The following is an 18,169-nucleotide window of genomic DNA, read 5'->3' as shown; positions in this document are numbered from 1 at the left end:
CATGTACGACTGAAGCCCAGAGGCACGTCCCTGGATGCGGCGTTGCTAGGTGAGCAAGGGGGATGGCTGGAACAGCAGTGCCAACTGAAATCCAGAGGTTGGCAGACTTGGTACTCAGAAAGCAGGCTCACAGGCCCTGGGCCAAAGAGCCTGGGTAAAGTGGCTGTGGGAGAGAGCAGAAGGGGCACTGGGTGACCCCCGGATTTCTCACATCCCGCTTCCCTCTGAAGAGCAGACGCTGGACTCCACTCCATACTTGCAGAAGCTAAGACGCTAAAGAGCATGGACACAGAGACACACAGAACGCAGCTTGTAGGCAGAGCAGATGAGGGCGAAGGAGAAGGGGTGCCCTGGAAACACAGATTCAGGCTTCCCTGAGTCCTAAAGACTCAGCTGAGTCCTGAGAGTGGGCGATTTACCTGAAAGACCGTGCGTGCGAAAGTTCAGAACAGAAGCCCAGGGCGCCCCGACACCTGGGGAAACAACGGTCACGGCAAAACGACTGATGATGTACTGACTGGCGGAGCAGGAAGAAGCCCAGGATGGACAGGGTTCTCGTAATCGGGGGGCCAGCATTGCAAGAAATAGTTTATTAATCAGAGTCAATCATTGCTGCCAAGAGGGCAAATAAGAAAACAGCCCATTTTACCAGCTGGGGTTGTCATCACAGAGGCCAGGTTGCTTAGAAAAAGCAAATCTCCGAACGGTGGTTCGGGCTGACAGCAAACCATAGTGAGATGAGGGGAGGAGGTAAGATGTGGCCGGGACGGCATTGTCTCAGACAGTGCAGGGCGTCTGTTGATGGTGGAAGGAGGAAAAGAAGCAGCCAGCCGGCCCTGTGTCCCCCAGACCTGTGGGCACACTGCCGATCCTTCTCTGGTTCCCTTCGTTACCGAGATCATCACTGATCGGGCGCAGCCTCTAGTCCAGGAAGCTCCCAGAGTGGATTCGCCTCTTGTCATCATTGCCCGTCAAGGGTCTGTGGACCTCCAGGTACCACCCCTGACAGGCAGACGGGCCAGGCCAGGCCTGCCTTTTCATCCCTCACCCATGCCCTCCCCTGAAGGGACTGCGCCCAGGGCTCTGGGCTTGCAAACCTAGGGCGGCGCCAGGAAGTGAGGGCCGTCGTTCTGAAGTTCAGGGGATTAGACCAAGTGTCATAACAGGATCCACAAAGTGGGTCACCGAGAGAAAACAGGAAGGCATTTGCATTTTGTTTCAGAGATGGAGCCAAGCTGCAGCAGGACGAGGTGTGCCTGCTGACACTCTGAATCTCCGGCAGATCAAGGAGTCTGTCTCCTTAAGCTGCCCGTCTCAGCATCCTCGGAGGAGGAGGACTTGGCTCAACCTGCAGGCAGGGTTTGTTTTTTTTTGTTTTGTTTTGTTTTCCTCTTAAAGCACGGCAGTCTTTCCAGTCTCTGGGCACAGCCTGTGCTTTAGCCAGACGCTGACACAGATTTAGACGAACGACGTTCAGATATATGAATGTGAAGATGTATGCTGACTTTCTCCTCCACTTAGAATTGTAACAACATGCCTGGTGCATCAAAGTGCATTAGCCGGAGGCCGTCACCGCGGCAGACCATTGCTTGCATAACCAATTATTTCCCCCCGCACCCACCCCACACGCTCAAAACCCAGGCCACACACACATGAGAGCCGACAGCCAAGAAGCTCGTAACATGCATCAACACAGGCTACCCATGGAAAAAGAGGCAGCGCTTAGTAACACTCATGGGAAAGGGGAGGGAAAGCAGCTTTCCTCTAAGGTGAGAACGACGACCCCTTTCAGTACCTGACATTTTTCTTCATAATGAAAAACTGTGACCGGCATTATTTTCTTCAGCCTGCTAACATGTATTTGCAATATAAATTGGTTCCCATGGCACCCCACTCCAGTACTCTTGCCTGGAAAATCCCATGGACGGAGGAGCCTGGTGGGTTGCAGTCCATGGGGTCTCGAAGAGTCGGACACAACTGAGCGACTTCCCTTTCACTTTTCACTTTCATGCACTGGGGAAGGAAATGGCAACCCACTCCAGTGTTCTTGCCTGGAGAATCCCAGGGACGGGGGAATCTGGTGGGCTTCCGTCCATGGCGTTGCACAGAGTCGGACACGACTGAAGCAACTTAGCAGCTTGCTCTAAAACATGGATATAGATTTGGGAGTATGGAGAAAAGTATACTTAAATGAGACTCTAAACCCCATGGGGAAAAATACAAGTCTTGGGCATTTTGTGACAGGCTCTCCAGGAGATAAGCCCAGGTCACTGGGACCTCCCAGAATCAGGACCTGGTGTGCGCTGACCTCACGTGCAAGGACGAGGCTGAAAACCATGATGCAAGTTGTAGTGAGCAGAATGGTGGCTGTTTCAGGCTCCTCCCGATACCTACATAAAGCGCCCCCTCCCAGAGTCCCGCGGCTCAACCTCACTTCCCACTGTCGGGGAACAGACACTTCTCGACTTAGTCCGTCTCTGGGGATTTCCTCTCAACCATGTTCCTGCCTCCTGCCAGTTGCAGCCAGAACTTTTTATGAAAACTGAGAATCATCTTTAAAAAAATAAGTACATTCATCAAGAGTCTGGTGTAAGAGTCAAGTGGATCACAGTTCCCTGGGGTCCCCTCGTTGCCTCGGGTCCCCTCGTTGCCTCACACCATCCAATAGGCCCCAGTAACCGAGGCAATGTGTGAAGTGATACTGGTGCAGAGAAGACCCAGGGACCAGCCAGAGGGGGGAGCAGGGGCAGGGCTGCTCGCTACAGCCCACAGCACAGAGTTTCAAGGGAAGATAAGAAAGTGTGGGTCTAGGATGGAGAGACTTGCCAAATAAAAAAAAAAAAAAATAATAGGTTACGACTGGATCAGTGCCTGCCTCCCCCAGTAATGTGCTGAGTTATTAGAATACCGCCTGGGAGGGCAGGGATTGGGGGTTGCTGTCAGCTGTGATCTTTCCCAGCCCCTCTTCTCACTTTAAAATGAGCGGCTCAGCTGGGCATTCCGTAGGACCTTTCCCCCCTGAACTGCCCTCCTCCCCTCGGGGACTCCAGAGGCCTGGCCCCTGCCTTGTCATCCTCACTTTCCTCATCTCAGAAGAGTCCCAGCCGCCCGGGGGCCCAGGAAGGGAGTGCTGGCCTGAACTCCATGCAGTTGCTACAATAATCTCTCTATAATCGGGTTCTTTATTTGTAGAATATTTCCCAAAACTGTCTCAAGGGTTTCATGGGGGAAAATAACAAATGAGAAAATGCTCTGGGAGAAAAAGAGAAAACTGGTATGCAACTGTTTACGTGCAAATGTCCTTCTTACAGGGTCCACTGTCGCAGTCTAGCCTAGTTCGTCTGCTCCTTGTCTAGAGTGTAACTGGAGCATATTTCCTGGTGCCTGCAGGCCGGGCACTGTCAGGCCAAGTGGTACACTCAGCTGCAATTTCCAAGGAGGGGAGCGTGCAGTGGGGTGGGGGAGGGCTGTCCTCCTGGAACATAGTTACCTAGCAACGAAACTGCTTCCGGGGAGAGAGGAAGTGCAAGCCCTCTAGGAGAAGGGGGTTAAAAGTAGTTTAACCGTCCGTTTATCACCAGAAGGCCTTAACTCTATTTTGTTCCTTCCCCAAATTATTCTTTAGCCTCATAGAGCCATTTATACTATTCAGTGACACCTGGAAAAGTGATGGTCCAGTACGTCACCGTAGGAGAAGGCTAAGCCGTTACAAAAGAGATTTCTGGCCTTCCTTATACGGCCTTCTTACGAAGGAAGACAAGTGTTCGTTTTTCATCACGGGCTTCTGTCTTAAAATCCTTCTGTTGTTCAGTCACTAAGCCCTGTCGACTTTTTGTGACCCCAAGGGCTGCAGCACACCAGGCCTCCCTGTCCATCACCAACTTCGGGAGTTTACTTAAACTCATGTCCGTTGAATCAGTGATGCCATCCAACCTTCTCATCCTCTGTCGTCCCCTTTCCTCCTGCCTTCAGTCTTTCCCAGCATCAACGGTCTTTACCAATGAGTCAGCTCTTCGCATCAGGTGGACAAAGTATTGGAGCTTCAGCTTCAGCATCAGTCCTTCCAGTGAATGTTCAGGGTCATTCTGTTTCCCACCAGAAAACACCTAACTTTCTCAACGCCCGCCCCTCAAAAAATTCTTAAAGGGCAGCGTTGGAAAGTGTCTCAGAGCCGTTATTTCTCTCTCCTTTTCCTGACACAAGAAGCCTCCTTACAGATATTGGCAAGAGTTGCCTGGATTTTGTCTGGATTCTGCTTTGCCCACTTATTTCTATTGCCGATTATTATCCCTGTGCTAATGCATGTGCTGAGAATTACATGGGGGAAAAGTCCATGTCAGTTGCTTAGACCAGAGTGTGATACACACTTCCTATTATTCTTGCTATTATTGTCTGGTATTTATGGTCTCTCAGTGTACATTTAACTGCAAACCACCCACTTTTCCAGGTAGGACATAGGTAACAAAATCTTACCTGAATAGTATTAACCCTGAAAGTAGGAAAATAGAACCAAGCATCAGGGAAATACCTGAGTCACAGCCGCGGCTACAGTGGAATACTTTGTCATCATTTTATTGAGACCTAGGTTCAGTTTGTTCCCTTATAATACAGAAAAGCCTATTTTTTTCCCAACATTTGTTTTCCAGAATACCTATCAAGGACAGAGGGTCAGATGAGATCATAGCCCTTTCACATGTCTTTAAGTTAAGCAAATGCTTATGAGATAAATATTCCTGCGGATCCCAGAGGCTGAAGGCCCAAGATCTGATGAGCGGTCCTAACTCCTTGTCCTCACCACGCCACGACTGTAACCTTTCTGATTTAGCCTAGGTGTTTCCGGGCTTTCAGACGGAGAGATCCTCAGTGCCTCTGATGTGAGACAAGAATGTCAGGGCCCACCGCCGTCTGCCCAGGGCCCCGGAGTTCAAGCTTAAACCAGGGCATCCTCGTTGCCGGGGACTCAGCGCCACCTAGTGTCTATGGCGGGAATAGCCGGCGTCTGCAGCGCTCTGGTCCTGCAGAACAACAAAAAAAGCACCAGTTCAGTTCAGTTCAATTCAGTTCAGTCGCTCTGTCGACCCCACTCTTTGGGACCCCACGGACTGCAGCACACCAGGCCTCCCTGTCCATCACATGTCCAAGAGTTTACTCAGACTCATGCCCATTGAGTCGGTGATGCCATCCAACCATCTCATCCTCTGTCATCCCCTTCTCCTCCTGCCTTCAATCTTTCCCAGCATCAGGGTCTTTTCCAATGAGTCAGTTCTTCACATCAGGTGGCCAAAGTATTGGAGTTTCCAGCTTCAGCATCAGTCCTTCCAATGAATGTTCAGGACTGATTTCCTTTAGGGTGGACCAGTTGGGTCTCCTTGCAGTCCAAGGAACTCTTGAGTCTTCTCCAACACCACAGTTCAAAAAAGCATCATCTTTTTACAAACAAAACAAAACTGGTTTTTGTGTGTGTGTGTGTGTCCTTTTGTAAAAAAAAAAAAAAAAAAAAAACAACTCCCCATGTAAAAGAAATGGCATCACCGATGCAATGGACACGAACTTTGGCAAACTCCAGGGAGTTGGTGAGAGACAGGGAGGCCTGGCGTGCTGCAGTCCTTGGACTCTCAAAGAGTCGGACACGACCGAGCAACTGAACAGCTGCAGGGCCCAGCACCCCGCACCTGCAGGAAATAACCCCAGTGGATCCACACGATTGTTTCCTTTCTTGTCTATCAGTGGATTCTGAAAACTTCAGGTCCTGCTCAGCTTCACAGGTTTTCACTTGAGCTGGGGCTTCCCACGTGGCCCTAGTGGTAAAGAATCCACCTGCCAATGCAGGAGACGCAAGAGTGTGCGTAGGATCCCTGAGTGGGGAAGATTCCCGGGAGGAGGGCAGGGCAACCTACTCCGGTACTCTTGCCTGGAGAATCCCATGGACAGGGGAGCCTGGGGGGCTACAGTCCACGGGGCTGCAGAGTCAGACGCGACTACGGTGACTCAGTATGTGCACCCCTGACGCTTGAGCGCCCCCATCACCTGTCGCGTTCTCCGAAGGGCTCCGAAAACAGTGTTCCACTGCTGCTAAGACATCGCCCGCAGCTGGCCTTGCGTCATAGGCTTTCTCCAAGTGCGCGTCTTCTCAGGAGCCACTCGAAGCTCCAGCATGCTTCTCCCAGGACAGCGTGTCCTCCGTTGGTCAGAACTGTTGTCATCCCACCCTATTTCTGATTCTTCTCTGTTTCAGATCGTCTACAAAGCCTGGCTGTGTTCCCAGTACTTTGAAGTCGCGCAGCTGAACTGCAGAAAGACGATCCCTTGCAAGCAATACTGTTTGGAGGTTCAGACGCGGTGTCCGTTCATATTGCCCGACAATGACGAGGTCATCTACGGGGGCCTCTCCAGCTTCATCTGTACAGGTACAGTGCTGGGCGGGGCGGGCTCCCAGCCCAGGTGGTGGACTCGCGTTGGCACCCGGGGCTTGTTTGCTTGGGGGTCTCCTCCTACTCTACTCCTACCCTGAAGGCTCGGCCAGGACTGTTCCATGCTTCAATTCACAGACCCCCCAAAAGGACCTGAAACTGACTCGGAAGTGCCATGCGATGTCATGTCTGTCTGTGACCACCATCATTACGTTCATAAAAGGGTAACATGGCAACATGTCAGCCAACATTAGAATTGTTCCAAATTTGACTTAGAGATGGTTGGGTTCCACCTGCCGTATCTGTGTGTTAGCCTGAGAACAGACGAGGAGATAAGGCCAGTAAAAGTACATTTGTTCTTCAAACCAGCAATAAGTTGAGGTCAGAATGCCATCACTGAATATTTGGGAATCCGTCTCTTCTTTCCCGAACCGTCAGTTGCACTTCTGTTCTTTTTATTTCTTCTCAAAAGTGTGCAGAATAAATTCTGAAGTCATTTTGCCCCTAGGGCCTGTGAAATTTTCTGACCAAAAAAAGGTGCGAATAAATACTTATTTACTTAGCTTAAATAAGTGTAGGTATTTAAGTATATACTTGTGAAAGTTGCTCAGTCGTGTCCAACTTTTAGCAACCCCATGGACTGTAGCCCACCAGGCTCCTATGTCCATGGAATTCTCCAGGCAAGAATATTGCAGTGGGTTGCTATTTCCTTCTCCAGGGGATCTTTCCAATTCAGGGATTGAACCTGTGTCTCCTTCATTGAAGGCAGATTCTTTACCATCTGAGCCACCAGGGAAGCCCAAGTATATACTTAAATGTGTGTGTGTGTGTGTGTGTGTGTGTGTGTGCACCAAGAGTATAAAGAAATGCTCATTTAAGTTACGTGTGCGCACGCGCATGTTAGAATCATATACTAAGGACCAGGAGCAATTTTATCTCATATTTCCAATTGATGATATTTTCTTTCATCAAATGACTCAGACTGGGCAGAACACCAATAGCGGCCTTCAATTTCTGGATATTTATAAGCATTGCACCATTTAGGCATAGAATATGATGTAAAGGAGAAGAGGAGAATGCTTTGTAGCATACATGTTGAGTAGGCGGGTGAGGACGGTTCACTCGCCGCCGTGATGTACCCATCAGAGCTGTCGTTCCGTCGCCTCTCAAAAAGCGCTCCGCGATGTCTTCCTAACTGGATGGCTCGAGTTGCGGCATTTTCAAGTTTTGATCAGTGAGCATTTACCGGATTCTTTCTCGAGCATTTATCTCCATGCCCACCCACTAGCCGTCCTGCTCTCAGTGATGAGCTTCCAAGAGACGGTCCAGCGAGGCTCGGCCCTGAGGAGCTGCCTACGCACTGGAGGACGGCAATGCTGCCCAGACTTGTGGGGAAATCCTCTGCATGAAGGCTAAGAGATGCGGGCTCTCCCGTTTCTGCGGTGCATCCTCTCTGAGCCGCTGTCTTCTCAGCAGCAAACTAGTGACACCAACAGCCACCAGGCGCGTCTGGCTCGAGGATTACCGACGGGGCGGGGCGCGTGAGATCCGTCACGCACGTGTCATCCATGGGTCGCGGACTTGGCACCCGAGGAATGTAAGGGGATTGGCCAGTTGTTTATGTGGCTCCACCCATTTGATGCTGAGATCACTTTTCATATAGCTCCTCTCTGCTGGGAGGACAGAGAACGAAAGGGAGAGAGAAACAGAGAAAGGTAGTAACACCTCCTTCCGCTCAATCAGAGCCAGAATTCACCAGTCACGGACTATTCAGTTATTTGACTTATATGTAACATTTTCAACAAATGGTCATCAAGATAAGGCCTTCATCTCTTGACTTTGGTGTCCAATGAGGTGTCCATGATTTTAAGACTTTGGAGAAACTTCTGGAATTCCATGTGGAGGTGGCACTCTTGTTCATGCACACACACAGCTTTTTCCCTTGAGAAGGTCAGCAGCTTCTCAGAGCCGATAGCAGGCTCAGACCAAGGGGGTAACGCCTGTCTCTGTCTCCTGCTTCCTGTTCTCATCTCTCGGTTTGAATCTGAGACCTTGGCTTCAGTGTTTGTCTCTTTCCTTGCATGCTTCTAAGGCCATTAGAAAGCTTAACGTGGAATTTAATCTCTTTCTGCACAACGTGTGCAGAAAGTCTGTCTTATGTATTTTAATTCCCTTCGAGTTTCTGGAAGTCCGATGTTTCGTCTGCATCATCAAGGAACACAGACAGGGAAAGAGAGAGCTGTCATTTTTCAGGTCTGGGGAAACTGTCGCCGCCTTTGGAAGCTTCCTGGGAGAGTCTCATCCCTGAGTCTCTGGGAGCCGGCCTCCTCTTTCTGCACTGTCAGTTCCCTTCTCTTCTTTCTCTTACTTCTCAAAAATACGTAGAATAAAATCTTGAAGGCATTTTGCCCCTAAGTTCTGTAACATTTTTTGGACAAAAATGTACTAATTTTCAGGTTGATCTTCTTTTCTGAGCTGTGGCCCAGGCCTCCTGGAGGAGTCCTCAGGTGTCCGTGTCACTGGCGGCCATCCTTCCCCACTTGGCGTCCCAGAGGTCCCTCTGGTTTTGTTGCTTTGCTGTTCAGTCGCTCAGTCATGTCTGACTCTTTGCAACCTCATGGGCTGCAGCACACCAGGCTTTCCTGTCCTTTGCTGTCTTCCAGAGTTTGCTCAAACTCATGTCCATTGAGTCGGTGATGCCTTCCAACCATCTCATCCTCTGTCGTCCCCCTCTTCTCACCTTCAATCTTTCCCAGCATCAGGGTCTTTTCCAGTGAGTCAGCTCTTCGCATCAGGTGGCCAAAGTATTAGAGTTTCAGCTTCAGCATCAGCCCTTCCAATGAACATTCAGTGTTGATCTCTTTTGGGAAGGACTGGTTTGATCTCCTTGCTGTCCAAGAGATTCTCAAGAGTCTTCTCCAGCGCCACAGTTCGGAAGCATTAATTCTTCGGTGCTCAGCCTTCTTTATGGTCCAATTCTTTGTTACTGGTTCTGAACAAGATACAGATTTCTGCTGATAAGAACCACTTGCTGCCATGTCCCTACTGACCAGGGTCCCAGATACCAGGGCCTCCAGGATGTCTCCTTCTGGGTAGAAGGGAACTCTCAGGGCCCACCAGGGAGACCCCACCCCAGAGCCCAGTGGCCGCTCGCATTGGTAAGGAAACTAGTGAAACTTTTGCATATAAAGTCTGTCTATATGCATGTATAATACATAGACTTTTGCGTGTATTTTGCATATAAATGTGTTCCCAAACTCTGTCACACAGTCTGTTACAGACATGAAGATACAAAAAATTCACCTTTTAGGTAAAGTTGGAGTGAATGCAGTCATCTCGCACATCTTTACGCATTTTGAATAAAGTGTCTTCTGCGCTCTGGCAGAATTAGACTCAACCTAGTCGAGAAATGGGAGTCTTTTTCCTGGTTCTCCAGTTGGCTGCACATAACCTGAGACCCCCTTCCCCCCCGACCCCGGGAGGCAGGCTCACAGGCGGGTTCCAGTTCTTCCTCAATGAAATGGGTAAATGACAACAACAAATCCCAGTTCCGCTGAAAGGATTTCACCAAATAGACTGGTCTTCGCCTTGCCTCCAGTAATTCCTCTTCTTTAAAAAGATTAATAAATGGTTTTGTTTCCATTCTATAGGCTGGAAAATAGCATCGTTTATCATCGAAAGTTGAAGGAATGGCGTTTCCTTCAGATTCAATATAATTAATCGCATGATCTTCCTACTCATATGGATCCAATACATCCAATTTGAAAGCTTCCAGAAGGAACGTGATTCCCTCTAAAAGTCAAGCTCAAAAAAGTACCCAGTTGAGCATGTGACTGCAAAAGGCTCGCTGGCCAGATGCGGCCTAGGGAGGGTCAACTGTGTTCAAGCTGCTTCTCCGTGGCGACAGACCAGTGGTGAGATGATGGCCTCTCCAGTCTTTCAGAGATGTGGGATTGCAGGACGCTAGTGGCCTCTCAGAGAAGGCAATGGCACCCCACTCCGGTGTTCTTGCCTGGAGAATCCCAGGGACGGGGGAGCCTGGTGGGCTGCCGTCTACAGGGTCACACAGAGTCGGACACGACTGAAGCGACTTAGCAGCAGCAGCAGCAGTGGCCTCTCCCATAGGCTTTTACTGGATATATACTGATGCTTAGAATTTCTGTCCTCTGTCCAAAAAAAAAAAAAAAAAGAAAGAAAGAAAAAGAAAGCATCTCAGCCCTTGGGATCAGGAAGCCAGTTAGAGGGCTCAGAACAGATAAGATTCCTTTAAGTTATTTTAAATATTTAAAATTCCTTTAATTGGGGAGTTATTTAAAATTTTGAAAAGTTACTAGATGCCATCTTTAATGAATCATTTCTTAAGAGGCATGTTAGTTACCCCTGTCCTACATGGGAATGTCTTAAAATTCCCATTTTGAAGTCATCCTTAGCAAGCTGGTAGCTTATTAAAAAAAGCAATGAAATATCTGAGAATGTCTGTCCACTGCTGAACAGTGTCTTTCACTGAGGCTGTTATTGAAGGTCAAGACCAAATGTAACCTCAAAGCTAGAGGAGAGAAGGGCATCCTCAGATGTTAGGTTCTGCTTCCGCCTTAGGAGACGAAGGAAAGACTCTTTGCCTGGAGATCTCTCCTGGTTTTCCTGTTAGAGAGGAAAACTGACATGTTGCTGAAGCAGCGTTTGAGAAATTAATCAGGGAGAAATTCCGAGGTGCTGTCAGGGTGAAGCCTGTCATTGGAAGGCAGGCTTTATTGAGTTAAAACTTTTCAGAGTGGGCTCTGCTCTCAAGCTGGGTTCCCGCGACCGCTCCACTATTTTAGAAACTGTTTCTTCGTCTTCGGAGTGAGGGGGTGGAGGCTTCATGGCTTCTATGTTGTCAACCCATCATCCTGCTAATCAGTCAGGGTTCCCCGCCTACACACACACTCCCTCACCTTCTCCCTGAATCCCCTAGAGGAAGCCCTTGATTACTTACCTGGGCTGGGGAACCAGCATCAACCACCCAGAAGAAGCAGCATGTGCAGGCTGCAGGTGCTATGGTAACAAACATTATGAAAATTGCCTCTTGATTGACGGATAAAAGAGACTCGACAGGAGCCCCGCTGCCGTATTTTTCATAGATGAATTATTGAAAAGGAAAAAAAGAGAAAAAAGTAGACATCGATCTGCTGGGGGTTACTGACAGTGGAGATAAAACATATTTGAGAATTCTGTGTGAATTCTGCATTTCATTTTTTGAGCTGTGACAAGGAGGAGGTTATGTTTCTGCCGGTCGGGAAAACACGGTGGGCTGGCTGTTGGTGCGTGGTTAGGGTGACAGTTCTGATTATGATGTGATGGGTGCCGGGCGCCCCCTGGTGGCATAGACGTGCTCCTGCAGGGAGCAGACAATGGCCCGCAGGCCGGGAAATTCAATAATCAGTGGAGACAATGATGGAGAAGAATATTTGGATATGCATGTCGATCATATCAGAAAGGAATTTTTTTAAAAAAATGCTTCGTGTTATTCGCAGAAGAGAGTTCGCAACTGTGAACAAACCTTCCCCAAATCGTGTCCTGACGTGACTGCAGAATTGATCAAAGATTTTTTAGAAAGATGACATAAGAGATTTTCTCACCAAAAGAGTATTTTAGTAGAATAATCTGCTACCCAGAGATCTCTTCATTTGGACATCTATGATATTTTTAATTTCCGTTCTTTCTCCAGCATGTGAATATGTTTCATGATTTGCTTCCCCCGCCTCAGACCCTGGAAGAAAGAATAATGAAATACCACTTAGCTATAGCACCACGTATTGCAATTAAAAAAAAAAAATCTTTACATACATACTTAGGCCGAAAGGGAAGTGTGAAGGAAGATAACATGATCAGGATAGTGAAAATCGCTCAGTCGTGTCCGACTCTTTAAGGCCCTGGGACTACACAATCCACGGAATTCTCCAGGCCAGAATACTGGAGTGGGTAGCCTTTCCCTGCTCCAGGGGATCTTCCTGACCCAGGGATCCAACCCAGGTCTCCCGCATTGCAGGCGGATGCTTTACCAGCTGGGCCACAAGGGAAACCCATGATCAGGCTAGAATAAGAAATACGAAAACAAGTTATTTCTAAAAACCTTTCGTAGCATGTACTACCTCCATGTGTTGGGACACCGTCTTCCATGAAGACACTGCACTTTCGGATTAAATGCATATACTTAGATCTGAGTTCAGGTCCTCAGACTTAAGATCGTCTTCCCCGACGTCCACCTCTGTGTGTTTCCACAGCAGCTCAAGTTTGCCTTGAGCAAGGAGGCTAATGCCGGGGAAGAGCCCTGGAGTGGAAATTCGGTTGGTGGGTTCTGCCCGTGGCTAGGAATTTTGGAAAGTCGCACCCGCTGGGTTTCTATTTCATCACTACTAGGGGCTGGCCGAGCTGGGCCTCCAGCACTCTCGCCCCTCCTGGTAGCCGAGGGCTGGATCTGAGTCAGATGGGCGGTCTGCGGCCATATCACCCTGAGCGCGGCTGGTCCTGTCTGAGTCAGACGGGCAGCGTGAGGGCGAAGCGCTCCAGCTGCAGACCACTCGGCCATCCTTTTGGGTGTTGGTGGAGGACGGCCTCTGGCTCCAGGTGCCCCTGGATGATGCTGGTGGGAGAGCCAGGCAGGACTGGTGATAAACTCACCTGCCTCCAGGCGTGCTGGCCGTACCCTCACAAGCCCGCACACCTCCACAAACTCGGGAGACGTTCTGACATAGTCCGAGTGGTGCTTCTGCATTTTCTGTCCCTACCCCTCCTGATCTAAGAGGAGAAACAAAAGGAATTAGACCGGGGAGAGTTGAGGAGCCCATGCCTGGCACTTCTGTGTGGCCTGGGGTAGAATCAGCCCTGAGGTGTGCCCAGTCTGTATGGCAGGGAGCTCGGGGCTCACCATTCCAGGAGCCGGAGGGGCGAAGCCTGCCGCCACTTCCTGGCCTGTCCCCAGGTCACTGAGCAGAAAGCTGTCCTCTCTTTAACACCCCCTGGCGAGGACCCTAGTGACATTATCTCACGGTTTCGACCCCGTGGACTGTAGCCCACCAGGCTCCTCTGTCCATGGGATTCTCCAGGCAAGAACACTGGAGTGGGTTGCCATTCCCTTCTCCAGAGGATCTTCCCAACCCAGGGGTCAAACCCAAGTCTCCTGCACTGCAGGCAGATTCTTTACCATGTGAGCCGCCAGGAAAGCCCATGTTAACCAACAGCCACACTGAAACTTTCTGGCCTGGGCAGGAGCGTCACGTCCTCTCTGAGCTCCCGAGGACAGATGGCAGCCTGTCGCTGAAGCCACAACGATTGAATGCTGCCCTGGAAGGACCAGAGAAGGGCACCCTGGGCAGTCAGAGTCACGATTGTGACCCCATGGACTACAGCCCACCAGGCTCTTCTGTCCCTGGGATTCTCCAGGCAAGAATACTGGAGCGGGCTGCCGTTTCCTCCTCCAGGAGATCTTCCCGACCCAATGGGTCTCCCGCATTGCAGGTGGATTCTTTACCAGCTGCGCCTCCAGGGAAGCCCTATAGCTTTGGGCAAAGAGGGATCTCCCGGAACACGTGAGACCTTTTCCAGTGAAGGTGTTTACTAACTGTGTCTGCAGTTAAACATCTCTGCAGCCAAGCCTCTGTGAAGCATTTGTCTCCACCTGCTAGCTGTCCTGGGCACCAAACTGCTCTGGACATTCCAATGGTCTCCCGTGACTTAGTCTGTTTTAGGGCATGCCCGAGTCACAGACGTCATGTAGTCTGATGCCACTTTTGTGCGGGATTAAGCAGAGCTGCCACCCCCTTAACCCGCCCCCCACAACCTGTTACTGCAGAAGCTAGGATAGTCCCACGTTTCCTGGCTATTAGTCCAGTGTTTGCATCACTAGTGAAACAGGAAGTGACTGGTGATCGGTCTGTCCGGAAGTGAGCCCGGAAGCAAAGGCCTGCTTTCTGGCCTCCAGCAGGACAGGGTCCCTCTGTAGGGAGAGAGACGAGGGACACACAGCTTGTGGTCTCCAGCACACACATCCTGCTTTCACACCATCACGTACCTTGAAAGTGAACATCACACGTGCTTTCTACCTAGACCATCCGTCCTGCTTACAGACAGGGGGATGTCTGGCACTGTCCTCTGGAGGAGTCTGTGCTTAGAAGGCTAGGTTTTTTCAGTCTGACTAGTTAGCAAACGTTTTAGACTGCACACATACAGACCTACACATATATAACTATGAAGGGGAAAGACAAGGACCCAAGGCGTCAGCGACTCAATGGACATGAGTTTGAGCAAACTCCAGGAGAGGGTGAAGGACAGGGAAGCCTGGCGTGCTGCAGTCGATGGGGTCGCAAAGAGTCAGACAAGACTGAGCGATTGAACAGGAAAGGCCTCTAAAATGTTCACCTAAATAATTGTGACTCTACACGAGTGTCTGCTTTGAGTTCAGTCTGTTTGAGTCCCATGAGGAAAGGATGCATTTGGTGCATTTTAAAACGTAAAAGGAATCAATTTTGAAATCTTGTCTCTTTGGTGGCCTGGCTCGACATTACCAGATGAGATGGCCATCAGATGTTAATGTATCAGATCATCGTAGTATCTACTCTCATGTTTAATGTGAGGTTTTCCTCAAATTAGTAAAAATTTAGGAGGTCAGTTCTTTTACCCATGATGCAGTTACTGCTCAAAATCATTTTTAAAGTTTTCTTCTTGGGGCATGAATAATTTTCATCTTCCACAGCATTCTCTTCGTGCTTTGGGAGATTTCTGTGAACATGCATGTTGTTTATTGCTTCCCTGGTAGCTCAGCTGGTGAAGAATCTGCCCATAATGCAAGACACAAGTTGGATTCCTGGGTTGGGAAGATCCCTGGAGAACGAATAGGCTCCCCACTCCAGTATTCTTGAGCATGCCCGGTGGCTCAGTTGGTAAAGAATCCGCCTGCAATTCAGGAGACCTGGCTTCGATCCTTGGGTGGGGAAGATCCCCTGCAGAAGGGCATGGCAACCCTCTCCGGTATTCATGCCTGGAGAATCCCATGGACAGAGGAGCCTGGCGGGCTACAGTCCACAGGGTTGCAAACTGTTGGACACGATCGAGCGACTCAGCACAGCACATGTTGTTTATGGCTGTATCCCAGCACCCCTAAAGGCGTTTGACACTGTTTGTGCTCAGTGAACAAGTAGTGAATGAATTAATTAATGGGGGCCCTTCTGTGATAGCCCCGGCTGTGCGGACAGATAGTTCGTTCAAGGAGGGAGAAGCCGCAGGAAGGCCGAGGATGCGGGTATCCCGTGCAGGGCCACCAGGCTCCTCCCGTCTGCGTCTGTCGCCAGCAATATTACGGCGACTGCAGGAGGGGGGCTGACAAGCAGGTGCGCTTTAACAAAGCGTCCCTCTGTTGGAGTCAGAAAAGAACATCAGCATTTCCCCGAAAAGCCATTCTGTCCCTCACGGTGACCCTCCTGTCACAGGCAAAGTGAAGACTCAGGTCCAGTGTCCTTCAGACGCATCACACACGTTGCTCACTCACCTGGGAGACGAGGACTTTACGCCTGATGGACAGTGTGACAGCTCACTGGCAGAACTGACATTTTAAATGCCTCCCCAAACTGAGTGTCAAGGTTTCATTGCCTGCTGCCCCTCAATTTAAGTCTCAACCCCCTTCCCCTAGTTTCTCAGCATGCGACTTGATATGAAAATCGGGTCTTTACGGAGGCGATCGGGTGGCTGGTGGCTCAGGCAGTGGAGAAAGTGCCTGCACTGCAGGAGGCCTGTCTTTGATCCCTGAGTTGGGACGATCCCCTGGGGGAGGGCATGGCAACCCGCTCCAGTATTCTTGCCTGGACAATCCTGTGGACAGAGGAGCCATCAGACACGACTGAGCAACTAACACACACCCACACACACACACACGGAGGTAATCAGGTTAAAACAAGGTCATCAGAATGGTCACCCAGTACTGACCAGCGGGCATGTTAACTTGCTTGGACTGCCATAACGAGATGCCACAGACGGGGGTTTAACCAACAGAAAGGTGTCATCCCTCAGCCCTGGAGGCCAGGCATGCAGCTCAAGGTGCTGGCCGGCTTCGCTTCTCCAGACGCCTCTCTCCCCCGGCCTTCACATGCTCTTCCCACGTGCGTGTGCCCAGGGGCTTCCTCTGTGTCCATGCTTCCTCTTTTCATAGGAACCACCCTGGACTCAGGCCCACTCCAAAGAGCTCCTTCCAGCGGAATCATCGCTTTCAAGGGCCTCTCTAAATACGGTCTCATTCAGAGGAGCTAAAATTGAGTGCTCTAACACCTCAACCCATCTCACAACAGTGTCCTTGCCAACGGGGCCCTTTGGACCTGCAGCATACCTGGAGGGAAGATGCAGGGAAAACCACCGCCTGCACCCCAGTCTTCCCCCAGTCTTGGCCCCCGCCTCCAAAGCCGTGAGGCCGTCCAGTCCTAACGTGTAAGCCGCCCAGCGCCTTGTCCCGTCGGCTCTGCACGATGCCTGGCGGTCTGGGGCTAGAACAAACACATTCAGCATTCTTTGTTCAAGAACAGAATAAGGCCTCACCCTTCCATGGAGACAGATTCTGTGCACTTCAGAACTTCTGGGGGATTAGAGGAGAAGAAGCAATAAAAAGGAATTATAAAGGCAAGGAGGCAACTCAGCCAAGAGGATTTGGAGGCCAATAATTATGCAGAGAGAGTAATGATGAGGAAGAAAGAGTATTAACCAATACGGCTCGGTTTTAATTATACGAGAAAATTATTTTCATTGATTTCATGAGTTTCCCTTTGAAGGAATTTAAAACCACCGCATGCAGTTTGCGAAGCTGTTGTGTATGCTGCGTCCAAGGTTATCAAGGCTTCCTAAACAGAAGATTTTAAACCTGAATCTGTAAACCTTTCATCGCAGGAAACTACAGTTAGCGACTTTTCAGTTTGGAAAATCAAATTGCTCTACTCTCTGCTCAACATTGCTGCCGACCTCAAACTGCTCTAAAAAAGAAATCCTGATGAAAAAGAGGCAACATCTAGGTAGATAAACGTTCTATCTCTAGATAAACTGCCTTCCTTTTGGAAATGTGTGTGTTCTCGTCATTTCCAGCCCACTCTTGTGGTGTCAGGAGGAAATGCAGGCACATTTTTTATATAACAGTTTTGTGAGATTTGTGGACAGCTTTCAAACTCCCAGTCTCAACCCTTACAAAAAGAATGGCTTGTATCCCTGTTCTTTTCTGTTATTCTTTCCGCAAAGATGGAATACTTAAAACACGTGGAGCATCATGAAAAGCGTGAAATGTATTAAAAATCATGAGCTCCATCAATTAGCACAAAAGAACCAATCGTGAATGTATAATCAGGGAAACTCCATATGTGGAGTCCGACGGAGGTTTAGAGCTGGAAGGACATGAGCTGTCGACGAGCTCTTGAGGGCAGGTTTCCTGCTGGCTGTATGGATGCTGGGGTCTGGACTGTAAGGAGGACTGAGGCCTGGACTGTTCATAGATCCAGGGGTCACCTAGAAAGGTCTGAGCAGTGAGGAAGCAAGCAGGGGCTTCTCTCAGCCATATGCATCCAACATGACCACTCAGCGGTTGAACTGAGCAGAAAAGACCACTGAGGAACAGAGGAAGCAACTCTTCTCCCAGGTTCCCCCTAAAGCGCAGGCATCGGGCTCCCTGGGCAGCACGGGTTTCCTTCCCGCTCACCAGAACTTCACTTCGTATCCGGAGTGGCCAGCCTTCCCTCAGCCGTGACCCTCTCCTT

The 18,169-nt window shown here is 49.8% G+C and overlaps 1 protein-coding gene across 2 annotated transcripts in view; it reads left to right on the top strand.

Annotated features, from left to right (window-relative positions):
- NALF1 (NALCN channel auxiliary factor 1) overlaps positions 1-18,169 on the top strand; it is a 610,419-nt gene that overhangs the window by 573,550 nt on the left and 18,700 nt on the right. For both annotated transcript variants that reach the window (XM_012184938.5, XM_042255047.2), the window contains exon 2: positions 6,236-6,407. In XM_012184938.5, coding sequence (XP_012040328.2) covers positions 6,236-6,407 — 172 coding nt within the window. The remainder of the gene's footprint in view (positions 1-6,235; positions 6,408-18,169) is intronic.

Source organism: Ovis aries, chromosome 10 (assembly GCF_016772045.2).
Source record: "Ovis aries strain OAR_USU_Benz2616 breed Rambouillet chromosome 10, ARS-UI_Ramb_v3.0, whole genome shotgun sequence".
Lineage (NCBI taxonomy): Eukaryota > Metazoa > Chordata > Mammalia > Artiodactyla > Bovidae > Ovis > Ovis aries.
Note: the sequence above shows the minus strand (reverse complement) of the source record. Positions and strands in the feature narration are given on the sequence as shown.